The following is an 11,766-nucleotide window of genomic DNA, read 5'->3' as shown; positions in this document are numbered from 1 at the left end:
TAATAGAGTATAATCACATTTCATGTTATACCTTCTTTTTTATTAATGGCATTGAACACAATAAATTATGATTATATAGCTTAATAGTAATTTATATTACTTGTGTATATTAATCACTATTATATAATGTTCTTATGCTATATTAAACTATAATGCCGGTAGCTAATAATATCAAGATGGTAAAAAAATAGTTAATTACTATATTAATTTTTCATCAATAGACCATAAAAAATATAAAACAAAATACAGTAAATTATTGTCATGGTAATAGAAATTGAATTTTAGAGAAACAACCATAGGCAAAGTGACCACCAATCAAAAAGTTTAATCCTATCAAAATTATTCGATAGTTACTACAATTTCTTTTTCGTAAATAAAAGAAACAAAAACTAGTTCAAACTTAAAATGATCACAATACTCTCTTCCAAAGTGCATTCTAAATATTATAGCAACATGATCCAACTCAAATTTCTCCAATTCGAATCACTTTTCTGACTTGAGAAAATCATGGCGGCCAATCACTCGGAAACGTATTTTCAGGTACACTTGCCACACTTTGATAGTCCTATAAAACCAAAAAAAGAAAAGAAGGTATATAAAAAGACAAACTAAAATATATAGAATATATCAACCTATAAACACAAAACTATACCTGAGTCATTAATGAAGTAAAGGAGATAGGTTGGGCATAACCAGGTTGAATTGAGGTCATATAAAATGGTGTACCCTATGAAATTATATGACAACAAATCAATAAAAATGTGATGCATACATATACATATTAAGTTGATAAGCATAAACCACGAACATACCGTATATTGGTGGCTTGGATTCATGGTAAAATTCCTATTCCACACTGGTGGATGGTTTGTAGGATTTACACCATGAAATTGTTGCAAAGGTCCTTTACCTTTCAATGATTTGCCCTTCTTTCGCTTCTCTATGGCGCTCTTCATTCTAGAATTTGTCATTCCCTTCGACTTTTTCTTAAGAGGGTCAAGAATCTGTGTTGGACTAACTTGAGGAACATCATTATCCTCAGTTCTCATGGTGTTGTTATCACTTGATGAGACATAATTCCTGATCTCAACATCAAGCTCTTGAAGTCTCTTTTTTGCAATTTTGACGGTTTCAACGTCATGAACACTTAAGCTCATGACATTAAAAGATTGGCGCATCAACTCCTTTAGGTGATAAGTTCTTGTCGACGTCAAATCTAAGGAGCATGAACCACTGTCATCATTTTGCACTTTTAGTCTTGCACTTTTCGTCCACCTCTTCAATATCTATTGCACAGGAATAGTAGTCACATTGAGATGATTATTCATTACCGTTAATGCATGACAACATAACACCCTAATAAATCAAACAACTTGCATGTACACGAGATGGTAGTATTATTTGCATCAAAACTCACATAATGCTCCAAATGACCAACTTCCCTCCTCAAGGTGTATGTGTAAATTCCACCTTCATGCTTTGAACCTGTCACATGCCATGATAAACCTTTAAAATATTCGGCTTGAAATTTCTTGAATATCTTAATAGTATACACTTGTGCCGCTTGCCTCAAAATATCACAATCCACACCAATTCTTGGCACCCCTCGAGCACATTCGAAATCATCGACAGCTTGATTCTCACGCATCTTTTCTGCTTGCTTCTCATAGTGACTAACAAACTCAGTTAATGTCATTGTCTTACAAGACAAATGTTTAAAAACATTATTTGTGCTTTCACTCCTCTGCGTAGATCTTATACCGGCCGAAAATTTATCACGGTTGAATGCGGGGCACCATTTATGACGTATCAAGTACAGATTACTCAACCACTTATTCTCAGTAACATTCCATCCTTCACATAGATCTCTCCAAAGCTGCTCCATTTCATTCTCCATTTCAACTTCATACAACATTTTATTGAACTTCGCCTTAAATTGAGAATCTGAAAGCAGATATGAAATATGTTGAGTGGCATTTTTAGAGATATGCCAAACACATAACCGATGGATGCTGTTCGGAAAAACCTTGCCAATAGCATTGGCCATTGCACTATCTTGATCAGTAAATATTGTTTTAGGTGCTTTGTTCCCCATTGCCTCCATAAACGTCTCGAACACCCAAATAAATGAGGCTATTGTCTCATCTAACATGAAAGCACAACCAAATAAGACATTTCTCCAATGGTTATTGACCCCCACAAAAGGCGCACATACCATGTTGTACTTGTTTGTACGATACGTGGTGTCGAACACTAAAACATCACCAAAGCAATCATAATCAATTCTTGAAGCACCGTCACACCAGAAAAAATTAGTCATTCTATTTTGATCATCAACTTGAAAAGAGTAGAATAGATTACTTCCACTAGCTTGTAAGGACTGTAAGTGCCTTAGAAGACTTTGACAATCTCCTGCACTTATTAAGCTCATTCTTTTCGATTGTAAAATTTTTTTAGCATCCTGAAGAGTAAAACCAACATTTTGCGCTCCTCCCGCTTCATTTGTCAGATAAGAATAAGCTTTTGTGGGTTTTATCCCAGAATCAACCATGGTGTTAAGAATGCTCCCCTTTGTTTTTGTAATCTTGCGACACGATCTAATTAAATGCTTCTGATTATCCTCAACAAAAGGATGACTGTGGACATCATTGAATTCAACCACTTCCCAAACAGATTCTTTGATATGAAACCTAATGCGAGATGTACACCCACATCTTTTTAATGACCTTTCAGTTTTTCTGTCCTCAGACGGGGCAAATTCAGAGAATCCCTCACAACAACATAAAAATAAACATCCACAAAGCTCATTTTTTCTATTGTAGGACTTCTTACCTTTTCGTATTCCGAACCCTTTGGTAAATGCATATGCATTATATGCTTTGTAGGCATCTTCTTCATCAGCAAAAGTCATTCCCAATTTGAACTCAAATTCAGTGTCCACACGATGAACATATGAAGTTTCTAAATTTTCTGCAGTAGAAAAAGAAATTATGTAAAATTCAATATAAACTCATACAATTAAAATATTACACAATTTATTATTAGATTTACATTAAAAATTCATATCCTTATTTTTATGCTGTTAAAATATGCATTAGGCTGATTAGAAATATCAATCATAAAACAAAATGATAAAACTTTAGCAACTAAACATGTAGATTTTAAAATTATATTATAAAAGAACAATTATAAAACAATGAAAACAAAGCTAAAAGAGCAATCGATTAAGAATACTAAATTTTACTTGATTAGGAAGACTAAATTTTAGTTCATCCGATTATACGTAGTTATCCAATAAAGTTTAAAAGAATATTTAGATAAATAAATATATAGTGGGTAATAAGAATAGGTATTCAAGAACTCATGTATGTATGCATAACAGAACAATAAGTGGCGTACCGTCGAAATCCATTGATTGTTTTGTAATGAAGAATTCTTTTGATTGTTTTGTAATGAAGAATTCTTTTAATTGATTTGAAGACTATGATAGATAAATCATAGAAAGATTGTGTATAGATTATGCGTGAGTGTATTTATGGGATAATTTATAATTTCCATAATAGAAATTTTGTTAATTGGCCGTGTGAATATGTAATATCCCAGCTGGAAATTGGAGCCTCTAAGTTTCCATGTGCCAATGTATTAGTGGTAGGACACACCACATAATATTTCCACCTTGGTATGTCAAGTCCATGGAATTTTTTCTCCATACAATCCCGCAATATTGTATACTAAGCACTCAATTAGATGTCAAAGAATTTGATCAGGGCATTTTAGCAAGATCTTGAACTCGAGTAATGGTTCAACCGAGACACACACATCACACATGTTTCAAAAATTTGTTTAGAGCATCTCCAATGACGGCTAGCAGGCCGGCTAGCCGCTCCGCAGGCGCTGGCCGGTCCGCTAGCCGACCATTGGGACCGGCCAGCGGCAAATCGGCGAGCGAAACGGTTAGCCCACGACGATCCGCTGGCCGCAATTGTAGGGTCCGATCGGCTAGCGCTCGGCCAGCCCTGTTTATTTTTTTCGAAACTTTATATATACGCGATTTTAACGTCATTTTCATTCGCACCACCTGTTTTAACGAGTTTCTCTCTCTCTTGATTTCTGTACAAGAGCAATATCACGAAATGAGTGATGCGGGTGGCAGCGGTGTGGGTGGTAGTGGTGGTGGTAGTGATGGGGATGTTGTTGAGGAGTTCAACCGACAATTTAACGAAGAGTTGGCGGCCTATACGTCCCGCGAGATAAATCGGCCGATCCAAAGAGCCTTGCAGCCGGCGGTACCTCGACCCATTATCCACCGCCAAAATGTGGTTGAACGAGATCACGTCGCTGCACATCAGCGGCTATATGACGATTACTTCGCTCCCGAGCAGCGGTTTGGGGCCAACCATTTTAGGCGGCATTTTAGGATTAGTAGGTCATTGTTTGTGCGTATCGTTGACGCTTTAGAGCATCGATATAAGTGTTTCCGGTTCAGTTACGATGCGGCTGGCAGACCCGGCCACACACCTATACAAAAGTGCACTGCGACAATCAGACAATTGGCCTACGGAGGCTCGGCAGACATGTGGGACGAGTATCTCCACATCGGTGAGACGACTGCCCTGGATTGTCTGAAGTATTTCTGCCAGGGCGTCATTGAAATATTCCGTGAGCAGTATCTTCGAAGCCTTACCCCCGAAACTGTCAGGATCTGATGCAGATGCACGGGGAGAAGCATGGGTTCTCGAGGATGTTGGGCAACATATACTGTATGCATTGGGAGTGGAAGAACTGTCCCACCGCCTGGAAAGGGTTCTACTCGACCGGCTACGAGGGAAAGAATCCCACGATGATCCTCGAGGCCGTAGCTGATTAACGGCTGTGGATTTGGCATGCGTGTTTTGGGGTAGCCGGGTCGAACAATGACCGCAACGTCCTCAACTCGTCGCCCCTTTTCAACGAGCAGTGCCAGGGCGTTGATCCGGCCATCAGTTTTATCGCCAACGGCAACCAACACAATATGGGCTACTACTTGGCGGATGAGATATACCCTAGGTGGCCCGTCTTTGTGAAGACGATCAGATGCACAAGTGATGAAAGGAAGACCTACTTTTGCTTTGAACGTCAGGAGTCGGTGTGCAAGGACGTGGAGCGGGCATTTGGTGTGCTCTAGTCTCGATGGGCGGCAGTTAGGGGTCCAACGCGTTTGTGGCATGTCGACTGCATTGCTTGATATAATGTACGCCTGTATTATCACGCACAACATGATAGTCAAAGATGAAGGTGTACAAGTGACTAGTTGGGCCAGTGATGATGCTGATGCAGTCGGTCCAAGCACACGGTGTGGCCACCCCCAACGTACGAATGGGAGTACCTCACGATGAAGCCGGCCGCCTCAAGGCACATACCGATATGCGCCAAGTGGATGCTCATATTCGACTCCAAAAGGATTTAATTGAAGAGTTGTGGGCGCGGAAGCCTTCACGGCGATAGATTTTTTTTAATGTTCTTTTTTTAATTATGTAATTTTTTTAATGTACTTTTTTTTAATTTAAATAAAATTATTGCATTTTCCCGTATCTGTGTCATAAATTTAATTCCGTATTTTGCGTGATTATAATTTATTTATATATTTTTTTAATTTTGCTGGCCTATGGCTAGGCTATTGCTTGTCCAATTTCTTGTCCTGATGATGTGACAGTTATGTTTCTAGTCTTAGATTATATGGAATGAGGAATTTTTAACTAGGCTATTGCTAGCCTATAACTGGACTATTGCCATTTGAGATGTTCCTATACTCCCCATACTTTTGCGAATTCGAGAACTAATAAGGAACCGTATATTATGCTATAAAACTATGACCTATTTTTTATTAATTCTTTTTACGCACTTTTTATTATAGTATTATATTTTTAAAATCCAAAGTTGAATTAAATTGTGTCAATTAATGATGCATGTATGGACGGAGTAAAATAATCGAAAGTGGTAAGACTACTCCCTGTTCAGTCAGTCCAAAGTAATAATTGGATTGAGGCGGCCCATTAAAGAAGACCTTTTGCTCCACCTCGTCACGTGGATTAATTGCGAGGGCATATCCGTCATTTACATTTTTCAATGAAATTTCTTCGGTTTGCCTGAAAAAACATTTCTGATAAACACTGAACTCTATTTTATTTTGGCCGATCAATTTATCATCTCCTTTTTCTTCTCTCTCTAGGTTTGAAGGCCCTTCCCGTCAATGGAAAACAACGGCCAAGCAGCTGGTATGTAAGATGAATTCCACTAAATCCGATTCTCCATAGCTACACTCTCATTGAATTTTCTGTATTTCTAGGCGTAGTTGGTTATTTCATTCATTTGTGTTGCTAGTGTTTACAATTAATTTGAATGACCGAAGATTATTAATCCATTGAATTTGCTGCATCTGATTAAGTAGTTCATATCCCGCATAGTTGATTGTGCTGCTGCCTGCTGGTTGGAAACTTTCAATTATTCAGCTCGATCGCACACGGCAAAACAAATTCCTTATTTTTATAGATTCAATTGGTGTAGGGCTTTTATTGTATATTCATTCAGCTCAATCGTCGTCCGTCCAAGCCGTGATTTGTCTCAGTATACATTAATTTAGGGAATTGGCCAATATGTTTAAAGTCAAGACTAAATTCTGTCATAGATAATCTGTGTATGACGTGGCTAAATTCTGGTGCAGCTAGCGGTCCTCCTCCAAAACCATGGGAAAGAGCAGGATCTTCTTCTGGTCCTGCACCGTTTAGGCCACCCTCTGCTGGAAATACGAGTGAAGTTGTAGAAGCTTCTGGGACAGCTCAACCTGGTGAAGTTGTTTCGACTACCAATACAAATGTTAATAGAAATACAGTTAATTCAGTTGGGCGGCCCGTCCCTGCCAGGCCTTGGGAGCAGCAACAGACATATGGGAGCACTTATGGAGGTACTGATGGATTCTTATTTTTAAATGAGCAGAAAAATGGCTATAGTGGGGTGTGTACATGCCTGCCCCTTTTGGAGTGCTATCCAAATGAAACTCCAGTCTATGTATCAAGGCCATTTTCAGAACCTATAGTATTTGGCACATTAACATAGTCACATTGATAAAAAGGAAAAGCTGCCCATGTAAAATATGGACGCCGACTTCCATGAAGGATAGGCGCTGTAATATGGAAAAGCTACACATTAACTGGAGAAGGTATCTAATGTGGATGCACGTGTAAACTAGACTTCCATGAAGTATAGGTGCTGAAATGCAACATATTTTTGTCTTTATCATAAATATGTTTCTGTATTAGTGTATGGTGTAATATAATATGTTTCTGTTTGATTCTGTTACTATGCGATAACATTTGTTTTTTTTTTCTTATTCAGGTTATGGTACGGGTGTAAACTATAACTCTGGATATGGAGGTGGGATGTACGGTTCTTCATATGGGGGACTTGGAGGGGGTGTTGGTGGTGGGATGTATGGGAATAGCATGTATAGAGGTGGTTACAGCGGACTTTATGGGGGTGGTAGCATGTATGGAGGAGGAATGTATGGTGGTGGTTTGGGGGGTGGTTTGGGAGGTCCTATGGGGGGCTATGGAATGGGCATGGGGGGGCCTTATGGTGAACAGGATCCAAACAATCCGTATGGACCACCTTCTCAACCCCCAGGCTTCTGGATTTCACTAATGCGGGTGGTGAGCTTAAGGCATCCTTTTCATTCTTTCTTATCTTGTTTAGTTCATAAGGATTGTCATCATATCATAGTTGTCTTGAACTGGTTCTTAAAAATCTTAATGATAATTAATGAATTAGTAGTGTATTACGAATTTATTTTATGTTGTGATTTGCAGTCGTGTCAAAAGATCCCCAACCCCTAACCACATTCCGAAAATTTATAAAACTCATCAAGACATTCTATTAGTAGCATGAAAATCATCACGTTATTGAACATTCCTTTTTATGTACATCAACCTCTGAGTTAAGCCAAACAACAATTCCAGTGATTTATAGCTGTTCACTTAATCCAGCTTACAAAAACATTGAAATTTGATTTTATTCTAGCAACTTTTACACTCAATTCTCACTGGTTCCCTATTTGAACCTTTATGCTTAATTAGTTTGACAATGGCAGATGTCAGGAGTAGTTAATTTCTTTGGGAGGGTGGCAATCTTGATCGACCAGAATACGCAGGCTTTCCATATGTTCATGTCTGCCCTTCTTCAGGTATCTGCTTCCAGCCTACCACCCGTGTCCATTTCAGTGCCTGAGACAGAAAAATTGAATTAGATAGAAATATCATTATTTTGAGCTCAAAATGTGTTCCCGTGCATTAAATCCTCAATGGTTCTGCACTTCTGCAGCTCTTTGATAGGTCCGGAATGCTATATGGAGAGTTAGCAAGGTTTGTTCTTAGAATGTTAGGAGTCCGAACAAAACCCAAGAGAGTTCATCCATCAGGCGCTGAAGGTCTACCCGGACCTCACAATATGCCAGGAAATCAGAACTACATCGAGGGCCCCAAGGCTGCTCCAAGCGGTGGTTGGGATAGCGTGTGGGGTGATGATAGGTAATGCATCAATACATATATGAGATTTTTGGTTCTAAATCTGCACCGAAGATGCAATGCGTAAGAAAGAGGATGCTGTTTCCTCGGAAAAATACCGGTTCTCAGCAAAATTACAATCCCCTTTTTTCATAATCTGGCTCCACAGTTGTAAAACATTAAAAAAGCAAATACTGTTGTGTTTGAATTATGCTAGCATATAGTTGAATGTGTTATTTTACTTGTAAAAGTTGTAACTATTGACCCTCGATGGGCTATTTTATGGAAATTGATATAGTTTTTGAGATAAGTTCTTTTATGTTAAATGTCTTGAGAACAATAGCTTTTAGGTCTCTCTTAAAAAAAGGCCATTTCATCTCATCATCTCAGGTTTAAAAGTATTCTCTTTAATTCAAAGATTCATCTCACAGTGTTAGTGAAGCAATCATTTTTCTCTCTGTTTATGGCTCATCATTAGCAGCTGAATACTCCTAAAACAGTGTGAATAAAACAAAATGCAGTGATTTCAACATTAACTGAATCTTTGTTGGGAATGGAATCAACAAGCAAAGCTGTTTAATAACTTAATGCGAAGTGCACTGCTGAAACATTATTTGCAAGTGCAATCAAACTATCAAAGAGGCAAAATACACAAGGGCCTATTCTACATTACACACAACATATGCCCCTTCTGCAGAATACACAAAAGCAGTCTATCCGAGGTTGAAACAAGCAGATGACACCTCACACAACGTGTTCTTACTCTGTTCCGGTGATCTTCTTCTTTACTTCTTCGATGTCTTCCACCAGCTCCTTTCTGCTTGACTGCGAAACACAATAAGCTCTCAAAAATCATAGACTTTGCGAAGAAAAGATTTTTGCTCCACATGGTATTTCATTTCTCATCTAACTGTTTAATATATCCTCATGCAATTCTAGTTTCCATTTCAAGTTAGAATGCTCGAATTAGGAAGAAACTTGCAGGATAAATGAGTCATTTATGTGAACCGAGGCATTATAGTTGTTGAGAAGTAATTTCGAAATAGGATAGTTGCTCAAAAATTTGAAAACCTTAACACCAAATTGCAAATTCAACACAACTTTTAAACTACACAAATATACAAATTTGTTTAATTTATAGGATGTATCAAATTTGCAATTTGGTGTGAAGGTTGTGCCATGACTTGTGATTTCTGGTGCAATCGATCCTTTTGAAATGGTACCTTAAAGAGAAGGTAGCGGTACACAAACCATGCGGTGTATCCAAGTCCAACAAGCTCCAAGATCTTTGGAAGCTGCAACAATTGAAAAGAGAAACAGTCAGAAAAAAATAATAGCTTGCTATATATAATGATAAGCAAAGACACAGATTTAAGATTTCAAAAAGAACCTACCAAAGGGACTGAGTTGACAGCACCAACGACGACTGAAGCAAACCAAATGGCTACTATTGCGCCACCGCCATAGGTGAGTACAGTGGACTTGTTTTCAATGGCGTCCCACTGTAGCACGAGAGAAAGGGTATGTCAAGCAGTAAAGCAAGAAAGGAACTCCAGGCGAGTAGGCAATTGCAATCGAGAGGCGAAGTATTACAAATGCTAGAAACTTGATCCACTAATTTGCGGGTAATATTACCTTTTCTTTTAGATCAGCAAACAGCTCATTAGAGTCGAGAGACGACTCGTCTGATGAAGAAGCCTTGACCAGGACACCCGGATACCTCGTGGTTCCTGTTTGTATGCAAAAACCAATCATGTAATGCAGAAAATCAAGCTCGATCAAGCAAGTTTAATCGGGTTTTAGGCCCTTTGCGGAAGGAGGGAAACTTCACCTAGTTAACTAACAAAAACAAATTCGCGAGCACGAGTTTACTTGTAAGACTAAAAGCAAACAATATCTCCACCACTCATCATACACTACAATCGACGACTTACACAAGAAGTCTCCCAACAAGGATCAAGTCCTTTAAAGCACATGAATGAATGTATGCATACGCTAGTAATCATAAGTTTAAGAGTTCAAAAACTAGAAGTGAAGCAAAAACAACAGATCAAGGTCTTGAATTCAAGAATCCAAGTTTTCTTCATTTCCTATCTCTCAACATATATCTATTTCATAAAAAAACTAACAATGTAACTCCAACCCCAACATCCAATATGACAAGTCAATTGAAGTACAACAAAACCGCAACTCTTAACCCCAAACTCACAATGTAACTCTCTCTCTCTCTCCAAATTTCATAACAAACTAACATCCAACTCCAACCCCAACATCCAATTTGAAGTGTCAATTGATGTACAGATCAAAGGTCTATCTGAATCTCCCATCCTCTCTCTATCTGTAAACACACACACACACATGCATACTCAAAAGCAATAAGGGACATCAAGAAACAGAAAAAAGATTGTACCTTTGAGCTGTCTGAGCTGAGTGGAGTAAAGGGATTGGCGGTTGGGCAAGGGGGAGAAGACGGCGGCAAGTTTGGAAGCGGGGAGTCGGTGGATCAAGACGGCGGCGGCCACCGTAGAAGTGGATGCTGCCGCTGCCATTCCTAGGCCGAGAAGCCTTTAATTCAGCAAAAGATCAATAAATGGGTTGTGGAGTTATCGCAATTCTAAGCAAATCCTCGCACTTTTCTCGTTCTATCTCTTCGGATATAGGATAATTTCGGATTTTTGTTACGAAATTTGGGACCGAATTGCTAAGCTATCCACAATATCTCAGGTCAATGCTCCGATTATTTGAGCTGCTGACACGTGGAGGACTGCACCTTTTTTATTGGTCGATTCCCTATCTTGAAAATCTATTTTATTTTGTTTTGGGTTTCAAATCCTTGAATTGCACAAACAAATTATTTTATGCGTAAAATCTTGTGCTTTTTCCCTTTCTCTATGCTAAAAATGAAAAATAATATAAACACGTAAAAAATGTGAAATAGAAAACAATATTCGATGTTAAATATATAAAAAAGAATGTAAATTTCTATTCTATGGAAAGAGTAAATATAATGTTGATTTCACTTTAAAAATCTTAAATGTTACTAATTCGTCTAAACAATAACCATAAACATATTGGCCCAAGTTTCTAAACGGGCCTAGGATTACGAAGAACTCGTAGCTGTTGGTTGAATTGGCCCGGCTCAATCAAATTCTGAAATAAATATGCACGTAAGACTATATAATTTTCGTTTATTAATTTGAAAACAATTAAAATGATTAGAAAATTTCAATAA

General features: G+C 38.2%; 3 protein-coding genes across 3 annotated transcripts; 1 reads left to right on the top strand and 2 right to left on the bottom strand.

Moving 5' to 3' along the window:
- Positions 1 to 505: 505 nt before the first annotated feature.
- Positions 506 to 3,412, bottom strand: LOC125209810 (protein FAR1-RELATED SEQUENCE 5-like). Its single transcript, XM_048109391.1, has 6 exons — positions 3,400 to 3,412; positions 2,833 to 2,970; positions 1,418 to 2,253; positions 813 to 1,286; positions 653 to 727; positions 506 to 565 (listed from the first exon to the last, which is right to left on the bottom strand). Exons 1-6 carry the CDS (start codon positions 3,410 to 3,412, stop codon positions 506 to 508), a joined length of 1,596 nt encoding a protein of 531 aa, XP_047965348.1.
- A 2,713-nt stretch (positions 3,413 to 6,125) lies between these two features.
- Positions 6,126 to 8,844, top strand: LOC125213277 (peroxisomal membrane protein 13). Its single transcript, XM_048113728.1, has 5 exons — positions 6,126 to 6,254; positions 6,701 to 6,940; positions 7,372 to 7,685; positions 8,123 to 8,215; positions 8,353 to 8,844. The coding sequence occupies exons 1-5, from the start codon at positions 6,230 to 6,232 to the stop codon at positions 8,560 to 8,562; spliced, it is 882 nt and encodes a 293-aa protein (XP_047969685.1). The 5' UTR covers positions 6,126 to 6,229; the 3' UTR covers positions 8,563 to 8,844.
- A 196-nt stretch (positions 8,845 to 9,040) lies between these two features.
- LOC125213278 (protein CURVATURE THYLAKOID 1A, chloroplastic-like) lies at positions 9,041 to 11,212 on the bottom strand. Its single transcript, XM_048113729.1, has 5 exons — positions 10,945 to 11,212; positions 10,170 to 10,264; positions 9,929 to 10,036; positions 9,758 to 9,829; positions 9,041 to 9,359 (listed from the first exon to the last, which is right to left on the bottom strand). The coding sequence occupies exons 1-5, from the start codon at positions 11,081 to 11,083 to the stop codon at positions 9,294 to 9,296; spliced, it is 480 nt and encodes a 159-aa protein (XP_047969686.1). The 5' UTR covers positions 11,084 to 11,212; the 3' UTR covers positions 9,041 to 9,293.
- Positions 11,213 to 11,766: the final 554 nt, after the last annotated feature.

Source organism: Salvia hispanica, chromosome 3 (assembly GCF_023119035.1).
Source record: "Salvia hispanica cultivar TCC Black 2014 chromosome 3, UniMelb_Shisp_WGS_1.0, whole genome shotgun sequence".
Taxonomy (NCBI): domain Eukaryota; kingdom Viridiplantae; phylum Streptophyta; class Magnoliopsida; order Lamiales; family Lamiaceae; genus Salvia; species Salvia hispanica.
Note: the sequence above shows the minus strand (reverse complement) of the source record. Positions and strands in the feature narration are given on the sequence as shown.